This window comes from Teleopsis dalmanni, chromosome 2 (genome assembly GCF_002237135.1).
Source record: "Teleopsis dalmanni isolate 2A chromosome 2, ASM223713v2, whole genome shotgun sequence".
NCBI lineage: Eukaryota > Metazoa > Arthropoda > Insecta > Diptera > Diopsidae > Teleopsis > Teleopsis dalmanni.
Window position 1 is genome coordinate 224,564,399 of NC_051847.1, and position 21,664 is coordinate 224,586,062.

The 21,664-nt window shown below is 32.8% G+C and overlaps 4 protein-coding genes across 4 annotated transcripts; all 4 read right to left on the reverse strand.

Annotated features, from left to right (window-relative positions):
- Positions 1 to 2,919: 2,919 nt before the first annotated feature.
- On the reverse strand, positions 2,920 to 7,726 carry LOC119685361 (xanthine dehydrogenase-like). Its single transcript, XM_038099618.1, has 6 exons — positions 7,616 to 7,726; positions 4,937 to 7,561; positions 4,607 to 4,875; positions 3,515 to 4,391; positions 3,291 to 3,458; positions 2,920 to 3,219 (listed from the first exon to the last, which is right to left on the reverse strand). The coding sequence occupies exons 1-6, from the start codon at positions 7,655 to 7,657 to the stop codon at positions 3,169 to 3,171; spliced, it is 4,032 nt and encodes a 1,343-aa protein (XP_037955546.1). The 5' UTR covers positions 7,658 to 7,726; the 3' UTR covers positions 2,920 to 3,168.
- A 2,341-nt stretch (positions 7,727 to 10,067) lies between these two features.
- On the reverse strand, positions 10,068 to 10,794 carry LOC119685379 (cytochrome c oxidase assembly protein COX20, mitochondrial). The gene is made up of 3 exons (XM_038099642.1): positions 10,685 to 10,794; positions 10,430 to 10,617; positions 10,068 to 10,370 (listed from the first exon to the last, which is right to left on the reverse strand). The coding sequence occupies exons 1-3, from the start codon at positions 10,703 to 10,705 to the stop codon at positions 10,259 to 10,261; spliced, it is 321 nt and encodes a 106-aa protein (XP_037955570.1). The 5' UTR covers positions 10,706 to 10,794; the 3' UTR covers positions 10,068 to 10,258.
- A 1,831-nt stretch (positions 10,795 to 12,625) lies between these two features.
- On the reverse strand, positions 12,626 to 14,742 carry LOC119685368 (major heat shock 70 kDa protein Ba-like). Its single transcript, XM_038099624.1, has one exon. The coding sequence runs from the start codon at positions 14,695 to 14,697 to the stop codon at positions 12,769 to 12,771; it is 1,929 nt and encodes a 642-aa protein (XP_037955552.1). The 5' UTR covers positions 14,698 to 14,742; the 3' UTR covers positions 12,626 to 12,768.
- A 3,095-nt stretch (positions 14,743 to 17,837) lies between these two features.
- Positions 17,838 to 20,249, reverse strand: LOC119685364 (major heat shock 70 kDa protein Ba-like). Its single transcript, XM_038099619.1, has one exon. The coding sequence runs from the start codon at positions 19,892 to 19,894 to the stop codon at positions 17,966 to 17,968; it is 1,929 nt and encodes a 642-aa protein (XP_037955547.1). The 5' UTR covers positions 19,895 to 20,249; the 3' UTR covers positions 17,838 to 17,965.
- Between the last annotated feature and the right edge of the window lie 1,415 nt (positions 20,250 to 21,664).

A 21,664-nucleotide genomic window follows, 5' to 3' on the forward strand; every position in this document is an offset into this window, starting at 1 on the left:
GTTGAGCAATATGGTGAAGTTGAGCTTGGAAATATCACAACTGTTAAGTGAGCTGCTAAGGTGACGGATTATTGAAGTATATTTGTTTTAAGTATCTTAAGTGGCTTTCGCCAGAGGTACATTCTATTTGGAAATCTTCTGATGTATACCTTTAGGAGTTAGCCAAGCTGGCAGATCAATGTTCTCAAGGATTGGTTTGAGTGAGGTAGCTATGATGAGAAACAGGTAAGAGCACCTTGAACTGTATCTGAACTGCTTACTTTGGGTGATTTAGACACATTAAAGAGCAGTTGGTCTGTAAGGAGTGGCAGCCGTACGCAATCACAGATTGCACGTGGTGTTGATCGATGCTGATATCTTACGGGGTTAAATGATAAGGCGCTCGCTTACCGAAAGCCTCTTCGGTAAAGGGAATTTAAAAAAATTAAGCACATCTTCAGTTTTGTTGAGCCGCGTAGAATGCAGCATAGAGTTTTCTTGATTTTAATTAAAAGTTCTGTAAGTTCCAATAGTTTTCTTATTATCACCTGAGTCGACATTTAAGTCATTCCGAGAGCGTTTAACGGTAAGAAGAAGGTTTAAAGCCGTCAAAGATAAATTTAGTCGCCACATTTAGTTTGTTGGGGATTACGTACTGGCATACAACGGCTTTGAAGCGTTGTATTTTTAATAATTGAACACATACTATTTCATTTTTGTTAGTGGGATTAATAGTATGTAGTGATGCTTTGTTTATTCTGGCTCAGTTTATGGTGAAATTTAAGCAGAAACAGGGTAAGACGGAATTTGCAGCGGCATTACGTATGGCTCTTGCGGACGTGAAATGTCGCAATAATATCAAGCATGGACAGCAACTAGTATATGTGTCCAGTGATTTCATTAAGTACAGTCATAGTCATACATATCTGCGCGTGAATGGCTTCGAGCTGCGTTAAAGCAGTGAAACGGCTGGTTTGACGCATTAAGAAATTTTTTTGTTATATTATAGAAAGGTGCTAAGGACACGTCTGCAACTGTGGATAGGCAGAAATCGGCATTTTTGAAGGTTGATGGTTGCAGCGTGAAGTGAAGTGAGTGCTGCTGTCTCTGTTGATAGTTGGGATGAAACTAAGTCTCCAGTCAAAGAATTTAAGTCTATTACGTCGATCAAAGGAATACACTTTCCTACGAATCTCGCACAGTATGCTGATTGGCTGTTTAGCTGTGATGATAGTTGTAGTTTTCCGGCGCTGTATAGTCTCCCCTGTTAGAATGATGGTCCTGTAGTAAACCAAGCAGTTTAAGCTTCAGCCGAGAAAAAATGTTGACAGTTGAAAATATGTGTTTGAATTTCTTTTGCAAAATGTGCAATGGATAAATAAATAACCAGTGTATTACTAAAAGTTAGCTGAATAATACGTCTGGATTTGATCATTTCGAAAATCATTAAACAAAATTAAATATCGTTAATAATTTACCTTTTTTCCATTTACAAAAAATATTAGCACCGATGATGTTTTTGTTCTCACATTCTTCCCAGTGTTTAATTCACTCGATTCAATCTTTTGATCCATTTCAAATTTTTTTTTTTGACCAATATTCTTTAATTTTTTTTTATTTTATTTTCTATTTTTGTATTAAAATATTTCCACACTAACATAAATTGTTTTTAATTGTTATTTATAATTGATAAACACCATAACGACTTATTTCGTATGTTTTTGTACAATACATGCCTCTTTATTTTTATTTTACTCTTTAAATTATAGTCTTCACGCGATTCACCCAACTAACGCCTTAGACCTCCCAAAACATTATGATTATGTAGATACATAATAACGGTAGAAGAACTTATTTCGTAGAGCGCCGATAATCTTATCAGCGCCAAAGTAGTCAAAAAAACTGAGTATGCAAATATATATGTATGTATGGTTTGTTGAAATTGGTATCCGTCAGCACCTTTACTTTATTATATAGATTATTGTGGCCTGTATATTGAATTAAAAATATCTCTTTGTACTTTACCAATTTAAACTTTATTATACATATATTAATCGAAGCACAACTAGAAGAACTAACTATCAAAAATTGCCAGTCAATAGAATTGCCATGTTACTCAATTATTAGATCTCATTAAGAATTTCACTGTTACCCTCAATGCAATAAGAAGGGTCCTTCTATTTCCACCCATTTTTCGAAATTAAATTGAAAATTAAATAATAGCTGCTGTCCAAAACTTGATTGATTTTTAACGTCCCACCAACACAACAGATATCGTTTTCTTGTGATGCATAAAATGTAATAATCGTATTACGTTACGAGGGTCACTATTTATATTTTGAGTTTAATAACAAATGTTTCTCGAAGTGTTCTCCTTTATGATTAAAACAATTTCGAAAATACATAATTTGACAATAGATATTTTGCAAAAGCATCCATTACCTCTACAATTCAAATCATAAACCCTATTTAATATAATTAGTATCGATTTTCACCATCCTTTACCTCCACATTCTGAAGCGAATCTTTGAACATCGAAATTTCTGTTTAATGTGAGTAATGGATTTTGTTGGGTTTCGGAGAATGTAATTATAAAACGCATGCCTACATATGTAAGAAAATAGATATGTAATAAACTATATAAACATTTTCCCTGATCTATCTAAATCGTCAATAGTTCTATAAATCGAACAGTTTTGCTAGTACCTTGGCATTCGAATTAAAGAGATCCTACCGTATGCATAGTCTATATGCTTTCTGCAATAATTGGAATTTCAATTAGTATAAGTAAGTAATCATGCTTATTTATAAATTTAAATACTACTCTTAATTTAGAAATAAATTAATCTAGAATCAAATACTAGAAATTATAATGATGTTAAAAATAATTTAAAGTAAGAGTTCTTTAAATGTTAAAGTAAAAATAACATATGTCAGCACCTTTAACTAATGAAATAAGAAAATCTATCTAAGCTTTTAATTTAATCTACAATTCTAATAAGAAAGTAGTCTTCAAAATTTTACTAAACAAGCCAACACCTTATCTTTATTCATATATGTTAACACTTTTACCGATAATATAAACTCAACAAGTACTCCCACTTTCACATGACAGTGACATAAATAATAACAAAACAGCATTAAAATCTTGTCTTATTTCTAAATAAATCCTAATCCATATGTAGATCTTTATAATTCAACATTCCATGGTGTATATGTACCAGGTAAGGGTTCATCAATCTGAAAGAAGAAAAGATATACATATATTGCATATATCGCACATGAACTAAAAGCATTTTTGACATCCATACCAATTTTGTAAAATTGTCTTCGCAAGCCATCCTAATTTTTGCTGCTGTTGCGGGGGCGTTAAGTGTGAAGTCTGTGCTCAGACCTCGTTCTGTACGTGCATGAGAAATAGCATTCTTAATAGCAAAGTAAGCTGCAGCACCTATAAATAACGGCGGTTCACCCACAGCCTATGAACAAATATTATACAGGATCAAAATAATTATACTATACTTATAATTACTACCTTCGATGAGTACACAGCTCTTGGATTCGGTGCACCAGTAAGCAGACTCACATTAAACTCAGCTGGTATATTACCAAAACCTGCAATTTTATATGTGCTTGGACCTCTTGATAATAATATACCTTGTGGTGAATATATTAGCTCTTCTAAAGTAAATAAACCATATCCCTGCATATAAGCCCCTTCTATTTGTCCAATATCAATAGCGGGATTAATGCTGGAGCCAAGGTCCATAACAATATCAGTGCTCCAAACCTGATGATCCCCAGTTAGACAATCTATTTCTACTACAGTTACACCCACACCGTTTGTGAAATAATTATATTTGCGTGCATTTGGTTGACGCACAGGATCATAGTGTATGTCTGGCGTACTATAAAACCCTGTTGCTGAAAGACTTATACGATCAAAATATGCTTTATTTATCCATTCTTTCCAAGTGGCTGTGGGTAGCGCTTCCTTAATAGTTTTAAGTCTTGTATTTAATTTATCACAAGCATCAATAATGGCCATACCATTTAAATCAGAACTTACGCTAGCTGCGGTAGGTGTTGCATTGGGAACCTTATCTGTTGCGAATTCGGATATGTGAATAAAATCTGCCGGTATACCTAAAGCTTTTGCAGTACATTGTATCATTTTTGTATGTAATCCTTGTCCAATTTCTACACCACCATGTGCCAATAAGACTGATCCATCTGCATATATATTTATTAAACATCCAGCCTGATTTATATGTGGTATACCAAATGATATTCCATACTTTGTGGGAACAATACTAATACCACGCTTTCTCCAGCGATTACTTTTGTTAAATTCTTGTATCTTTTTTCGTTTTTCATAAAAATTGGATTGCTCTAAACATTCGTCAAAACATCTACAAAAAGTAACTTAATAAGTAAATACGGATACGGTATGTATTTAAATATATATGTATATATTTATTAATACTTCTTAGTAATAGTTTAGTAAAAATAGCATTTTTGCTAATTATTATAAATAATTATTATAAAACAAAAAATATTAGTAAAAATGTTACTAAATTATTACTAATTAATGTACAAACCTATTATAATATATAGTAGAACAAACCTATTAATTTGCAGCGTGTCCAATTTTTGGTTATAGTGCGTGATATCACCAGTTTCATAGAAGTTTAATTTCATTATATCTACATAGTCCTTTCCCAAAATTCGTGCCACATCACGAATCATATGTTCACCAGCGAACATCCCCTGAGGGGCTCCAAATCCACGAAATGCTGTATTTGAAGGTGTATTAGTTTTACATAACCATCCGACTACTTTTATATTAGGTATACGATAACAGTTCTCAAAATGATCCATAGCACGTTCAAGCACCTAAAATAAGATTGCATATCCTTATAAAGTTTCCAACATATTTTATTTTAAAAAATCTTACTCCAAATGATACATCCATGCTCCATCCAGCATTTGCATAGCATTCAATATAACATGCTGTAATAAGGCCCTCATTTGTAAAACCAATTTTATATTTGAATAAGAACGGATGACGTGTGCCTGTAATCATCATATCCTCATCTCTATTAAGCATACAGCGCACGGGTCTTCGTAATCTATAGCAAGCTAATGCGACGGGTACTGCTACCGATACACAGCGTGATTCCTTACCACCAAATCCACCTCCTAAACGCTTTACACGGCACACAACTCTATGTGCTGGTACTGACAAAACTTGAGAAATTAATTTTTGTATTCCGGAAGGATGTTGTGTTGAGGAAAATATCTCAATTTCATCAGTATCTCTAGTAACTGCTATTGCAGCATGTGTCTCTAAGTAAAAATGTTCCTGTGCTCCAACACGACAGGTGCCTTCATAAATATGCGCACAATTCTTAAAAGCTTGATCAACATCGCCTTTCTCCAAAATTTGTGGATAATTAGGAAAATATGATTCATGCTCAATTGCTTGTTCAATAGTGATAATTCTGGGTAATATATCTTCATAGTCTATTTGTACAAGCTTAGCAGCTTCCCGAGCAAGTTTTTGATTATCTGCAACAATTGCACCTATTACTTGCCCCCCAGTATAAACCTTGTCGATAGCAAATATAGTTTCGTCACGAATAACATGCCCTACAACATTTTCGTTATCACTAATATCGTTACTAGAGTAAAATGCATGCACTCCATCCATTGCCAATGCTTCTGTTGCATCAATGGAAAGAATCTTTGCATGCGCTTTCGTACTAAGTACAAGTGCCAAATACAACTCATTCTCCATACGTGGAATATCATCGCAATACATGGCTTCACCAGTTGCTTGCTTCATTGCAGCAGCATGCACTTTGGGTCGACCGATTGGATCACATATAGACTGTTCGGAGCTGACACGTTCAAATAACTGTGCACTTTTTAATATAGGTGTGTGGAAAGATTCTGCACCACTGCATTCCTCATCAGATATACTGTTATATGGTATAATGCCGGCACTTACTAGTTTTTGACTTATGACCAAATATGATTTGTAAAACAAACTGACTACTAGAGATCGCCTGTAAGCAATCATACCTCCTGGAGCTGAAGGTTCTAATGGTAACTCTGCACACAAACTTTCCGTGACGCGTTCTACAAGCACGTGATCCCAATTTTGTTTGACCATCATTTCAGATGTTCGTGGTGCTAAAATGGTTGTTGGAGCCATTCCACCGAATGCCATAAAAATCTGATCCACAATATTTGTGTTGGGTTTAAAAAAGACATTTATGGCGGAATTGACAATAGCAATATCATCATCCCTTCGGCGTGCCTGCTTAAAGGCGATTACATATTGATTTGGTAAAGTTTTCGGAAAATAAATTCCAATCAAAACTTCATGTGGTGCAATAATATTTTTACGATAACCAGTAAAAAATCCAGATCCCATGTGCACATATCGGGTTTTTAATTGACCATCCACCATACCTGCTACAAGCATTTTAACAGTACCAGCTGTTAAAATCGGATTCATGTCAGATATCGGACTTCCAGTCATAATGTTACCACCTAATGATGCAACATTCCGTATCTGCTTACCAGCAAAATAGTGCAACATCTCCACAGCACATTTGAAAAATCGAGTTTGATATTCCGGAAGTTTAGTGATAAGATCTTGTAAATAGTTTTGAATATCCATTAAGCTAACAGAAGCACCAAAATAAATGCTGTCTTCCTGTTCTTTTATTTCATTTAATTGCTTCACTTTAGATGGATTAATCAGTACTGGGTAAAGTAAATGTTTGAATTTCACTTCGACTCCCACTTCAGTATTGCCAACTACCAATTTCGCATTTGGATTTTGTGCTTTGATTTGAAGTAGTTCTTCCAACTCAACTGGACGATACCAACTCACACGAGGGCTTTTAAAAACTATACTATTTGAATCAAATTCAGTGTTAAGCTGCAATTCGGGTGGAAAAATAGGTTCCTGGCTGGGATCAAAAGGTAGAAATTTACTTTTTTCAAAAAGCTTATCATCAACATTATTGCTACTGTTGCCATTACAACTATTTCCATTTCCATCTCCGTTCCCATTCATTTTACAGCATTTATCACCCATTGCACATGAAAATTCTTTAGTAAATGTTTTGTAGCCTTCCAAAATTGGACGATAACCGGTACAACGACAAAGATTACCTTGAAATGCAATTTCCAAATCCTTCATTGTAGGCTGTGGTGAACTGCGAAGTAATGCGTACATTGACATGACAATACCTGGTGTACAGAAACCACATTGGCTGCCATGCGCTTTAGCTATTCGTTCCTGTACAGGATGAAGACGTGTTCTCGTACTACCGATACCTTCAACAGTAGTTACGGCATAACCGTGCATTGCGCATACTGGCGTAAGACAGGCATTGACTGCCAAATGTCGAATCTCATTTGTGTTTCGATCAATGCGTGATATCATAACGGTACATGCACCACATCCTCCTTCTCCGCAACCTAATTTCGTACCACATAAAAACAGTTTATCACGTAGATAAGTAAGAAGTGTACATTCAGGATCTGGATTATTCTCCGTAACCTTATATGAAACTAGTTTACTGTTCAATTTTATTTATGAATTATTTTTAATTACCTTTTTTCCGTTAACAAAAAATACCAAGGCTGTTGTTGGCATATTTTCTATTAGTATTGCAAACACACTTTGTAAATTTTCAATATTACAGTACTCAAATTATCCAAAAATCGACTAGAGGAACTATACAAGAGAAAGAATTTATTAGAAGTAAAACTCAAAGTTTTCAGATAAAATGCTTGAGATTATATCTGTATCCAAAAAGTAATTGTATTTTAATAAATATTTATTATTTTTTATACACCGCTTATTATTTATTTGTATGCCTCTAAAAAATGATTTTTTAATTTTCAAGTGAAACCAATTGATCTGGGTTTTGTAGATTATAACAACTGGTATCTGATATTTTGGATTTTATTTTCCTTTAACGGATATTCATAATGCGCATAACAAAACATTTATTAACTTCGAATAAAAATTTAAAAATTAACATTTATCTTTACATTTTACAATAATACCGACTAGTATTTAACGACTATTATTCTTGTCGAACCTTTTGGAGGCACAGTTTAGAACGAACTAAACTTTAGTAGAGCAAAAGCATACGAAACCCAAGTATTATTGATTTGCGATTTGCATTGGTAAAAAAAACAATACATTCCATTCCATACTTTTTCTATTTTAATATAACTTGTTTTATTAATGAAAAATCTCTGATTTTTAAATCATATTTCAAATAATTAAAATATTGCGAGCCAATATTGCGGTCTGAATACCTACCGTTCTTCAAAAAATTCAAATGACAACTGATTTTAAAATTGAATATTAAAATTTATTAACATTTTATTATTTTTTATTGTAGCAAAATAAAAAATTATAAAATAATAAACATATATAGAATCGTAAATAATATTAAAAATTCAACCAAAATACTTGTTTGTGTCTAATATGGCCTAAGAATACATTGTGGTAGAAGCCAACATTGTAATTATCTTAACCAAACAGATTACAAATTACAGATTATTGCCGTGAATGTTTACCAGCAGTTAACCTAACCTTTATTCATTTTATAAAAAGAAACTACTTAATTAACAGCAACTTTACATAATTAAATTTTTTTATTGTTAATATTTTCTTGCCGAGAGTGACGCGTCTTTATGACGAAAAGAAACTAAAACAGACGGATTCGAATAGCTAAGAAAAGACATGAACAGAAATTTAGTTAATTTATAGAAATTTGACTGACCATACAACGCTGTTTCGAGTATTACCACGCACTCATCAACAGTAGTCTTACGAAATATTCTAATAATTCTATAGAATATTATAATATTCCAATATATGTATTATAAAATATAATAGATTTTTTTTCAACTCATTCTAAATTTACTTTTACTGCTTTTAATATTTTCGCTCTTATTATATGCTTATATAGAATGTAGTCTGGTACGACGTACCCTTAACTACTTTTTATATTTATATACATTTCTAAGTGTAAGTCAAGTCTAGTCTAGGTCTAAGTAATACATCATTTACAGTAATTTTGATTACTGAAATTTATAGCTCAGATCTTCCGCAAACCACTGTATTTGCCAACCACATGATTTACTTGTTTAATATTCATTCACTTTAGAAATTCTGTACACTTATAAAACCAGCTTTTGGAAGATAGAATTGGAATTATATCTGCCATTGTAGAGACATTTCAACGAATACAAGATGAAATATTATAACAAATTGTAATTTAATTACTTTTAGATCCTTATGTTATCGAATAGACCAAGTATTGTTGCATACTCTCCTAATGCGCACTGACCTGACAGCACGGGTACCGTTGTACTGAATTGACTCTGCTTTCGTTTGAACCAGGTCAATCTTCTGATATGACATTTACCCAGACTTTCCTTGTTAACCCAACGACACCCTTATTCAAATCTTAATTAAAAAAATTTAATATGTATATAAAACGCAAATAAAACTCACATAGGAGTATGCATATATTTTATTAAACGGTAATATTTATTTTAAAAAATGAATCATTTAAACGTCAAATCTAATACGTAACACTTCTTTCCAACCTCATATATCATGTCCTTTTAGAGTTAGAAGGGTACGTCTACTTCTTTTGAAGAAGGTTTTATCTGTTTTAAAAAGCTTTTCGCTTTTTATTCAGACGAGATAACTTAGCCAGACATTTCAATGCCAATGCCGTAACAAAAAAGCTCTTATAATTTGTGGTTATTCAGAGGTAATCGTCGACAACTCGTAAAGGACAAAATATATTATGAAGAAAATTCTCAGAGGCACAATTCTGCGCCGTTCTGCGTGTTAATGTGAATTATAAATTATACATGTGGATTATGAAATGTGATCATAAGAATATCTGTATATACATATACATATGTTTTTCACAAATTAAAACTATGGAGAGAACTGAGACATTAAAAGAAGTGTTAATTTGAATTATACGTTTCTATATTTTTAGTACACACAATATTGTTTAAAATTTAAAGAAATCAGTGCCTTAAGGATAAATATTATACCTAAACACAAAGTCTGTACATTGAATTTCACTTTAATATTTTGGCAAATATTAAATAATATTAATTAATTTTGTATTAGTACATTACTTGAAATAGTTATAATGTTGTGTATTACAATAATTAAAAATTTATTATGCATAAAAAAAATTCAAAATTTATGCTACGCTTCTTTGAAAATTTCTCTTTCTACCTCTGTACCTTCGTACATCGCCTTATTTCTCATCGCTGTTTGCAATTTTTGATATTCAAACCGTGTTTTGGACCATTGATATCTGTAGGAATAATTTTTTATAAAAAACCGTATGAATTCATATATTTATTACATCATAACCTGCACACAAACCAATAACCTAATGTTCCACAAACAAAGCCAGAAAAGGCTACATGAGTTGAAAACCGCGTTCTAGAAGTAGCTAAAAATGTGACCAATCCAACACCAATTCCTCCGCTTATTCCATATAAAAAGCTGTTACGGAAACAAGGCATTTGAGCAACATCATGTCCAAATATTATTAATTCCTACAAATATTAAATGATTTTATCCATGCGATCTTACTTAATTAAAATGAAATTCGCTGTGTAATACCTTTTTTGGTTCCTCTTCCATTGTATACTGTATTCGGAAAAATATACTAAATTTAATTATAATAAAACGAGAAATGACTGTTTCCAAACATAACTTCTAAATCATACATAAAGCAGCGATACTCAAGTTGAATGTGTCAAAATCAGCTGTTATATATGTCCGTACGACGAAAAATAAGACCAAAACAAAGTGAAAACATTTCCAATGCTACAGTGGGTTCAATAGATATTAAATGTAAATTTTAATAATACCCGAATTTTAATTAATTTTATATATTAATAATATAATTTTTTTTTTTCGTAGAAATGAATGAATATTTTAATATATCATTTTAATATAATATGTTGTATATTGTTTTTAAGTTTGTACTCAAAGGCATAGTGTATAGTACCTCAATTAACATATAATAGTTTTATGCAAAAATGTTTGAGACAATTAAAGCAAAATAGTAGCTGATTGACTTGAATTAGGAATATGATATCTTGGCATTATGGTGTACACACGTGTTTAATTTCACAGTATATTTCAATTAATACTAATACCAACATAAAATATCGTTTTAGTATTTAAAATGTGAACAAAAACCAATTAATGAAGTTCTTTTAAGTTTATTACTTTTGATTGGAAATACCAATTAATACAATATCAAATAATACAATAACTTGTAATTACGGATTTATTCAGATATATTAATTTTAAAATATTTTTTAACAAATACGTTCACATATAACTTATTATTATTATTAAGTACTTATTAAATTTCTGAAGAAATTTTGACATCAAATTGTACAATTAATTTTGTTAATGCAAATACAAATTGTTTTTACGTTGTTATATTTATTTTGATTGAAATACTGCTTTACATGAAACGCAAACATAAAAGAGAAAAAAAGTCACATGTATTAATACGCTCCGATCACTGCGTCCACTATTTCAATCCAGGCAACCAAGTATTAAAAATCTAAGTATTAAAATATAATATAATTGCGTCATACAGGCAGGCAATTAATATGACTAGCAATAAGCTTTAAACTTGTCAAAATGCAGTCACTCAAAGTCACTTAGCATTCCTGGGTAGACGCCACAAAAAAGAATAGAATTGCAAATTCAACTCAAACTCAAACATACCTTCCAAAAAATAAACAAAAAAAAGATCTTTCGCCAGCTAGAAATTGCACAAAGCCAGGCTCTGAGAAAACTTTTCAAACTACCATGGTACATTAGGAAGAATGACATCCTAAGCGACCTCAAGATTAGAGGATAGAGCCCTGATTTTATTTGCGAAGACTGACAGACTTACCAACACCGCGTTATCAAATCTTAGAGTGGTTACAGGCTCCTCAGGAAGGTATACAGATCTGAGGTCAATTATTGCTTAGTCCGATGAAGTGATATACTATTGTTTATCCAGTAAAGGCATAAAAAGTGGCTTTGAAAATACCTAGAGTTAAGAAAGAGTAAAAGTGCTGAAATGCTCTGGTTCAAATAGCTTCAACATAAATATATACAAGATATATAATATTACACAAATCACGCATACAGTTTCAGAACCAAAAATGTTTATGAAAGCTCAAGAAAAATAAATATTTTCTAAACATATGAGAATATGAACACCGCATATGAGCGTTCTTATATCAAAACAGAGTTTATTGATAATATATACATAACTATATGAAACTCATATCCACATGTATTTCATTTTTATAGTTGTTCATAGCAATTTTATTTCTTGCATAAAAACCATTTTTTTGTGGAACATTGAGACTGTTGGCGGTATTATGACAAACCAACATAATTTTGAATAAACACCATGCACTAACTTCTTTTTAGAAATAAAACGAATAAATTTCATTTTATTATAAAAACATTTGACTTTATTTCAAACTAAATGTTGTACTTAAAGTTAACTTACACTTAGTTAACAAACTTATTTATTAAATAAATATTTAAACTAGAACACAGTCTTTAAGTAATACAATTTCATCGATAGATCAAATTAACATATACATCTACATCTAAAAATAAGTTTTCACTAAATTACAATATTTACAATTTAAAATTTACAATTTACAAATCTTTGGCATTTAGTCAACTTCTTCAACAGTTGGACCTCTGTAGTTGCCACCACCAAAACCTCCGGCTTGTTGACCGCAACTGGTTGGTTCTGTGCCTGGTTTGCCCTTGCCCTGTTGGTGCATCTTTGTCATAATCGGACTACAAATTTTAGTTAATTCCTCCATTCTATATTCATATTCTTCTTTCTCAGCTGTGGTGTTGTTATCGAGCCATTTTATGGTTTCATTGCATTTCTCAACCACATTATTCTTATCCGATTGATCTAATTTATCAGCAGCATCATCTATGGCCTGTTTAACATTAAATACATAAGTTTCAAGTTGATTTCGTGTGGCGATTCGCTGTCTCGCTTTTTCATCTTCTTCGGCATACTTCTCAGCTTCATTTACCATTCGATCAATTTCACTTTGCGACAAACGACCCTTATCATTTTTGATGGTTATGTTCTTTACATTACCAGTACTCATCTCTTTTGCTGCAACATTTAAGATGCCATTTGCATCCAAATCAAAGGTGACGTCAATTTTAGGAACTCCACGAGGAGCTGGTGGTATGCCAGTTAAATTGAATGTCCCAAGAAGATTGTTATCTTTTGTCATGACTCGTTCACCTTCAAATACTTGAATAGTGACTGCAGGTTGGTTATCAGCATAAGTGGTGAATGTTTTTGTTTGTTTACATGGAATGCGACTATTACGTTCTATTAACTTTGTCATAACACCACCAGCAGTTTCAATACCTAAAGAAAGCGGAGCAACGTCAACTAGTAGTACATCTTGTATTTGACTGCTCTTATCTCCACTCAGTATGGCTGCTTGAATAGCTGCACCATAAGCGACAGCTTCATCAGGATTAATTGACAAATTTAAACTCTTGCCACAGAAGAATGATTGAAGTAAGTTTTGTACTTTCGGTATACGAGTAGATCCACCAACTAATACAATATCATGAATTTGATTCTTATCCATTTTTGCATCTGTCAACGCTTTTTCTACTGGTTGCAATGTGTTGCGGAATAAATCTGCACAGAGCTCTTCAAAGCGTGCTCGACTTATTTTCGTATAGAAATCAATACCCTCAAATAATGCATCAATTTCGATTGTTGCTTCAGTACTAGAGGATAAAGTACGTTTGGCACGTTCAGCAGCTGTTCGCAGACGACGAAGTGCTCTTGGATTTGAGCGCAAATCCTTTTTGTATTTACGCTTAAATTCATCAGTCAAATAATTCACCAATCTGTTGTCGAAATCTTCACCACCCAAATGTGTATCACCAGCCGTAGATCGCACTTCGAACAGAGATCCTTCATCAATTGTCAAAATCGAAACATCGAATGTACCGCCACCTAAATCAAATATTAAAACGTTCCGTTCGCCCTTCAAGTTCTTGTCTAGCCCATACGCCAATGCAGCAGCTGTCGGTTCATTTATTATACGTAACACATTAAGACCAGCTATTGCACCAGCATCTTTTGTCGCTTGACGCTGCGAATCATTAAAATAGGCAGGTACTGTGATGACTGCATCTTTCACTGTTGTACCAAGATATGCTTCAGCTGTTTCTTTCATTTTAGTTAACACCATTGAGCTTATCTCTTCGGGTGCAAATCTCTTCTGTTCGCCTTTGAATTCGACGTTAATTTTTGGTTTACCACTGTCGTTCACCACTTTAAATGGCCAATGTTTCATATCTTCTTGTATTTTCTGGTCATCATATTTGCGGCCAATCAATCGTTTAGCGTCGAATACTGTATTCTTTGGATTCATTGCCACTTGGTTCTTAGCGGCGTCACCAATCAATCGCTCAGAATCTGTGAACGCAACATAGCTGGGTGTTGTACGATTGCCCTGGTCATTAGCGATGATTTCAACTTTTCCGTGCTGGAATACACCGACACATGAGTATGTTGTTCCCAAATCAATTCCAATTGCTGACATTTTCTTTCTTTATATGTATTCTTGTTTATTGATATTTGATAGTAATTTTTCAATTTAATATTTTTAATTCAATTCAATTCAATTTAAGTTTTAATATATATTGCTTATATATTGCTTTGAATAGTTTTCTTTCTTTTTAAACTTTGCACAAAAACTTTCTGACTTCTCCTCTTCTCAGTCAATCTTTTCACTTCAAATGTTTTGTATAAACTGATGCTCTTCGAATTTTCACCGCCTTTTATACAAAAATCTACATTTCAGAGAAGTATCTAGATACTCTTTCAAGAAACTTACAGAATATTCGGGAACCAAATGTTCAAGATACGCGACCAATAAATGAAGAGTTTAAGAGAAAGACAAATTTAAAGAGTTCAGTGTATGCACACATTTTACCAGCTGCACAATAGTGAATATTAGCTTAGTATAATTGTGTGTGTAACGTGACAAACACAAGCACTCTCTTAAAATATTATAAAGGGAATATTAGAGTGCATTAGAGAACTTATTTATATAAAATATGTAAATGTGTGTGAATATGTTTTTCTGCATTGCCTCTAGAAATTTCCAAACAAACGTTATGAATGAAATGGTTTTATTATCGCTGTATATTGACCCGCTACGTCACAGCAACTTCTAGAATTGCCATTGAATTGCTACGACCAGAGACGCACAGCTTTGTACCAACAGTACTACGGTACTACGAAACTACGGCACTACGGCACTACGCTACGACGGTACTTGTGAAGAGAAAATTTTCATTTATAATAACAAATAACAAATAAAAATAACAAATTTCAATTTGTTGTCAATATATGCAAATTCATTTATCAATTCATTTTTGCTTATTTTTCAATCTACGACAAACAGACAAGCTTTCGCATATTGACGTAGGTTAGTAATAAACGGTAATTGTGTTTGACGATAAAAGAAAGCAAAATACTTCTTCATTCTCCTATTTTATATCATAGAAAAGATACAGCGATACAATTTTGATTGATACGATCTATGTTAAGATCTATGTTTGAAACTAACTAAAATAAATAAATAATCTATCAGTTACCAGCTATCAGCTACCAGGTACGAGCTACGAGCTATCTGTATATCTGCAGCTATTGTAAAATTTCTACTCCACTTGCTCTGACATTGAGTACAAATCCTTAGCGATCTAATGTCATTAATATTAATATTACTTTTTTATAGTAGATCTAAATGCTGAAAAAACGAAATGTCTTATCCTGATTTAGAAATATACGAGAATGTACAGTCCATCATTTATTTGTTGTATACCAGCTGTTGTAGAATCTCTCTTGTAGTATTAAACTTCAAAGTTGAGAAGGGAGCGCACTCAAAACCCACTGACCATAGACTGATCAGTTTGTGATAATTTCTGTTAAAAATGCAGGACAAATTTCTTATCATCCACATCAAGAATACAATTAGTATTACTCTACTCTTTAGCATACTTATACTAAAAGCAAGTCTGTGGAAAGAGCACTTTTTCTATAAATTTTTTGTCTTCAAAGATTATAATTTTGTGGATATCGACTGTGCCTTTACTACTGTATACTTAACGCTATCACAAATTCCCTCTTAAATCTTAAGCGAGATGCAAGTCTGGTCAAAATTTTTAAGATACTACTTATTTCAACCCAATATAATCACCTCAGGTATCAAAACTACACTTGGCACATCTGTAATAGCTGTTCCTATACAGCTGTTATTGAACAGGATAAATTCTGAGTAGGAAGGACAGCTGTAGTACAAATTATTCGATCCTTAGTTTACGTCCCTACGAAAGCTCTTTTTACATCACTTCATTGATTACCATCCAAGTTTCTGATAAAATAATAAACTGGCTAAAGTGGAAATTAAACTAAATATATGTGGTTGGCTATGAAAGTTTGGATATATCAAGTTATTTTTCAGATCAGGAAATCCTCTTGGCCTAAATTGAAGAAATTCGCATCAGTATGCAAAACAAACTCAGTACTACGTTACTCTCTTCTTAATTCGTTTTAATGATCAAACGGCACTAACACATCTATGAAGAATGACAGTTACTGGACGTACACCCGACGACTCTTGAAAACTATCTGTAATCTCTTTGTACTATATTCTTAACCAAACGTAACCTTACTTAAGTTGAAAAGGCTTTGATAAATTTAGGAAAATAAATTATTCATTTCGTCACGGTGGAAAAGTAAAGTCAGTTGCGTTTTAAAATATTACAGTACTGTCAATATATGTATTTACTGAGGCGGTAGATAATAAAAAAATTAGATTATTTTTGTTTTTCATAAATTTTATGAACAATACACAGATTAGCGATGTATTCTATCTTAAACGGAATACATCGAATCCGGATGTGCTAAATATTTAGTTCAGCCAAATTTCCAACTGAGATATGTCATTGTAAAAGTAATAAGACTTATTTTTAATCTTATAGAATATGCCATGCAAGTAGTCACAACATAACATATGCTGTACGCACTGACTTTAAGTGAAGTATGGCAGACTTTTCAAAAGGATTGCTTTCTCACATACCAAAGTTGAGTCGAAACACTTCGTAATCTCAAGCTATACCGAGATGTGAAACTGAAAACGTATATTCGTTTGAATTCCAAACTTAAATAACTATCATGTAAAGAATCTTTCATCCATATAATGAAAATAATAGCATATCAAATGGTTGGAACGTTGATGATACTTTAGGATAGAAGCAAAATACACCTCAAAACAAAAACAAAAACAAAAACAAGAGATAATTCAAAAAATCAGTAGATCAGTAGTGCGCAGTTGAAATAGAACTGAGAAAGATGACCAAATTGATGGCACGACTTATCTGAAGGTACGAATAAATTAGTGATATAAAAAATTTGATAGATTAGGATAGGTAAAATACCAAAAAATCAGAAACATATTTATATTTTTCTCAAAACTTTTATTTATTTCTATTTGTAATTAGTAAGCAAAAATGAAAATCAAGTATCTTCCCAATCAAGTTAAGTAAATAAAACAAATAAATTCATTTTAATTTAAAAATTTTAGACTTTATTTTAAACTAAATATTGTACTTAAAGTTAACTTACACTTAGTTAACAAACTTATTTATAAAATAAATATTTAAACTAGAACACAGTCTTTAAGTAATACAATTTCATCGATAGATCAAATTAACATATACATCTACATCTAAAAATAAGTTTTCACTAAATTACAATATTTACAATTTAAAGTTTACAATTTACAATTTACAAATCTTTGGCATTTAGTCAACTTCTTCAACAGTTGGACCTCTGTAGTTGCCACCACCAAAACCTCCGGCTTGTTGACCGCAACTGGTTGGTTCTGTGCCTGGTTTGCCCTTGCCCTGTTGGTGCATCTTTGTCATAATCGGACTACAAATTTTAGTTAATTCCTCCATTCTATATTCATATTCTTCTTTCTCAGCTGTGGTGTTGTTATCGAGCCATTTTATGGTTTCATTGCATTTCTCAACCACATTATTCTTATCCGATTGATCTAATTTATCAGCAGCATCATCTATGGCCTGTTTAACATTAAATACATAAGTTTCAAGTTGATTTCGTGCGGCGATTCGCTGTCTCGCTTTTTCATCTTCTTCGGCATACTTCTCAGCTTCATTTACCATTCGATCAATTTCACTTTGCGACAAACGACCCTTATCATTTTTGATGGTTATGTTCTTTACGTTACCAGTACTCATCTCTTTTGCTGCAACATTTAAGATGCCATTTGCATCCAAATCGAAGGTGACATCAATTTTAGGAACTCCACGAGGAGCTGGTGGTATGCCAGTTAAATTGAATGTTCCAAGAAGATTGTTATCTTTTGTCATGACTCGTTCACCTTCAAATACTTGAATAGTGACTGCAGGTTGGTTATCAGCATAAGTGGTGAATGTTTTTGTTTGTTTACATGGAATGCGACTATTACGTTCTATTAACTTTGTCATAACACCACCAGCAGTTTCAATACCCAACGAAAGCGGAGCAACGTCAACTAGTAGTACATCTTGTATTTGACTGCTCTTATCTCCACTCAGTATGGCTGCTTGAATAGCTGCACCATAAGCGACAGCTTCGTCAGGATTAATTGACAAATTTAAACTCTTGCCACAGAAGAATGATTGAAGTAAGTTTTGTACTTTCGGTATACGAGTAGATCCACCAACTAATACAATATCATGAATTTGATTCTTATCCATTTTTGCATCTGTCAACGCTTTTTCTACTGGTTGCAATGTGTTGCGGAATAAATCTGCACAGAGCTCTTCAAAGCGTGCTCGACTTATTTTCGTATAGAAATCAATACCCTCAAATAATGCATCAATTTCGATTGTTGCTTCAGTACTAGAGGATAAAGTACGTTTGGCACGTTCAGCAGCTGTTCGCAGACGACGAAGTGCTCTTGGATTTGAGCGCAAATCCTTTTTGTATTTACGCTTAAATTCATCAGTCAAATAATTCACCAATCTGTTGTCGAAATCTTCACCACCCAAATGTGTATCACCAGCCGTAGATCGCACTTCGAACAGAGATCCTTCATCAATTGTCAAAATCGAAACATCGAATGTACCGCCACCTAAATCAAATATTAAAACGTTCCGTTCGCCCTTCAAGTTCTTGTCTAGCCCATACGCTAATGCAGCAGCTGTCGGTTCATTTATTATACGTAACACATTAAGACCAGCTATTGCACCAGCATCTTTTGTCGCTTGACGCTGCGAATCATTAAAATAGGCAGGTACTGTGATGACTGCATCTTTCACTGTTGTACCAAGATATGCTTCAGCTGTTTCTTTCATTTTAGTTAACACCATTGAGCTTATCTCTTCGGGTGCAAATCTCTTCTGTTCGCCTTTGAATTCGACGTTAATTTTTGGTTTACCACTGTCGTTTACCACTTTAAATGGCCAATGTTTCATATCTTCTTGTATTTTCTGGTCATCATATTTGCGGCCAATCAATCGTTTAGCGTCGAATACTGTATTCTTTGGATTCATTGCCACTTGGTTCTTAGCGGCGTCACCAATCAATCGCTCAGAATCTGTGAACGCAACATAGCTGGGTGTTGTACGATTGCCCTGGTCATTAGCGATGATTTCAACTTTTCCGTGCTGGAATACACCGACACATGAGTATGTTGTTCCCAAATCAATTCCAATTGCTGACATTTTCTTTCTTTATATGTATTCTTGTTTATTGATATTTGATAGTAATTTTTCAATTTAATATTTTTAATTCAATTCAATTCAATTTAAGTTTTAATATATATTGCTTATATATTGCTTTGAATAGTTTTCTTTCTTTTTAAACTTTGCACAAAAACTTTCTGACTTCTCCTCTTCTCAGTCAATCTTTTCACTTCAAATGTTTTGTATAAACTGATGCTCTTCGAATTTTCACCGCCTTTTATACAAAAATCTACATTTCAGAGAAGTATCTAGATACTCTTTCAAGAAACTTACAGAATATTCGGGAACCAAATGTTCAAGATACGCGACCAATAAATGAAGAGTTTAAGAGAAAGACAAATTTAAAGAGTTCAGTGTATGCACACATTTTACCAGCTGCACAATAGTGAATATTAGCTTAGTATAATTGTGTGTGTAACGTGACAAACACAAGCACTCTCTTAAAATATTATAAAGGGAATATTAGAGTGCATTAGAGAACTTATTTATATAAAATATGTAAATGTGTGTGAATATGTTTTTCTGCATTGCCTCTAGAAATTTCCAAACAAACGTTATGAATGAAATGGTTTTAGTATCGCTGTATATTGACCCGCTACGTCACAGCAACTTCTAGAATTGCCATTGAATTGCTACGGCCAGAGACGCACAGCTTTGTACCAACAGTACTACGGTACTACGAAACTACGGCACTACGGCACTACGCTACGACGGTACTTGTGAAGAGAAAATTTTCATTTATAATAACAAATAACAAATAAAAATAACAAATTTCAATTTGTTGTCAATATATGCAAATTCATTTATCAATTCATTTTTGCTTATTTTTCAATCTACGACAAACAGACAAGCTTTCGCATATTGACGTAGGTTAGTAATAAACGGTAATTGTGTTTGACGATAAAAGAAAGCAAAATACTTCTTCATTCTCCTATTTTATATCATAGAAAAGGTACAGCGATACGATTTTGATTGATACGATCTATGTTAAGATCTATGTTTGAAACTAACTAAAATAAATAAATAATTTATCAGTTACCAGCTATCAGCTACCAGGTACGAGCTACGAGCTATCTGTATATCTGCAGCTATTGTAAAATTTCTACTCCACTTGCTCTGACATTGAGTACAAATCCTTAGCGATCTAATGGCATTAATATTAATATTACTTTTTTTATAGTAGATCTAAATGCTGAAAAAACGAAATGTCTTATCCTGATTTAGAAATATACGAGAATGTTTGTTGGATACCAGCTGTTGTAGAATCTCTCTTGTAGTATTAAACTTCAAAGTTGAGAAGGGAGCGCACTCAAAACCCACTGACCATAGACTGATCAGTTTGTGATAATTTCTGTTAAAAATGCAGGACAAATTTCTTATCATCCACATCAAGAATACAATTAGTATTACTCTACTCTTTAGCATACTTATACTAAAAGCAAGTCTGTGGAAAGAGCACTTTTTCTATAAATCTTTTGTCTTCAAAGATTATAATTTTGTGGATATCGACTGTGCCTTTACTACTGTATACTTAACGCTATCACAAATTCCCTCTTAAATCTTAAGCGAGATGTAAGTCTGGTCAAAATTTTTAAGATACTACATATTTCAACCCAATATAATCACCTCAGGTATCAAAACTACACTTGGCACATCTGTAATAGCTGTTCCTATACAGCTATTATTGAACAGGATAAATTCTGAGTAGGAAGGAGAGCTGCAGTACAAATTATTCGATCCTTAGTTTAC

Coding starts and splice junctions, on each gene's coding strand:
- LOC119685364 (XM_038099619.1), bottom strand. CDS start 19,894: ATGTCAGCAATTGGAATTGATTTGGGAACAACATACTCATGTGTCGGT.
- LOC119685361 (XM_038099618.1), bottom strand. CDS start 7,657: ATGCCAACAACAGCCTTGGTATTTTTTGTTAACGGAAAAAAG. Junction 4,392..4,606: donor GACACGCTGCAAATTAATAG/GTTTGTTCTACT, acceptor TACTTTTTGTAG/ATGTTTTGACGAATGTTTAG. Junction 3,220..3,290: donor AAGACAATTTTACAAAATTG/GTATGGATGTCA, acceptor TTCTTCTTTCAG/ATTGATGAACCCTTACCTGG.
- LOC119685379 (XM_038099642.1), bottom strand. CDS start 10,705: ATGGAAGAGGAACCAAAAAAG. Junction 10,618..10,684: donor TGGAAGAGGAACCAAAAAAG/GTATTACACAGC, acceptor TAATATTTGTAG/GAATTAATAATATTTGGACA. Junction 10,371..10,429: donor GGTTATTGGTTTGTGTGCAG/GTTATGATGTAA, acceptor TTATTCCTACAG/ATATCAATGGTCCAAAACAC.
- LOC119685368 (XM_038099624.1), bottom strand. CDS start 14,697: ATGTCAGCAATTGGAATTGATTTGGGAACAACATACTCATGTGTCGGT.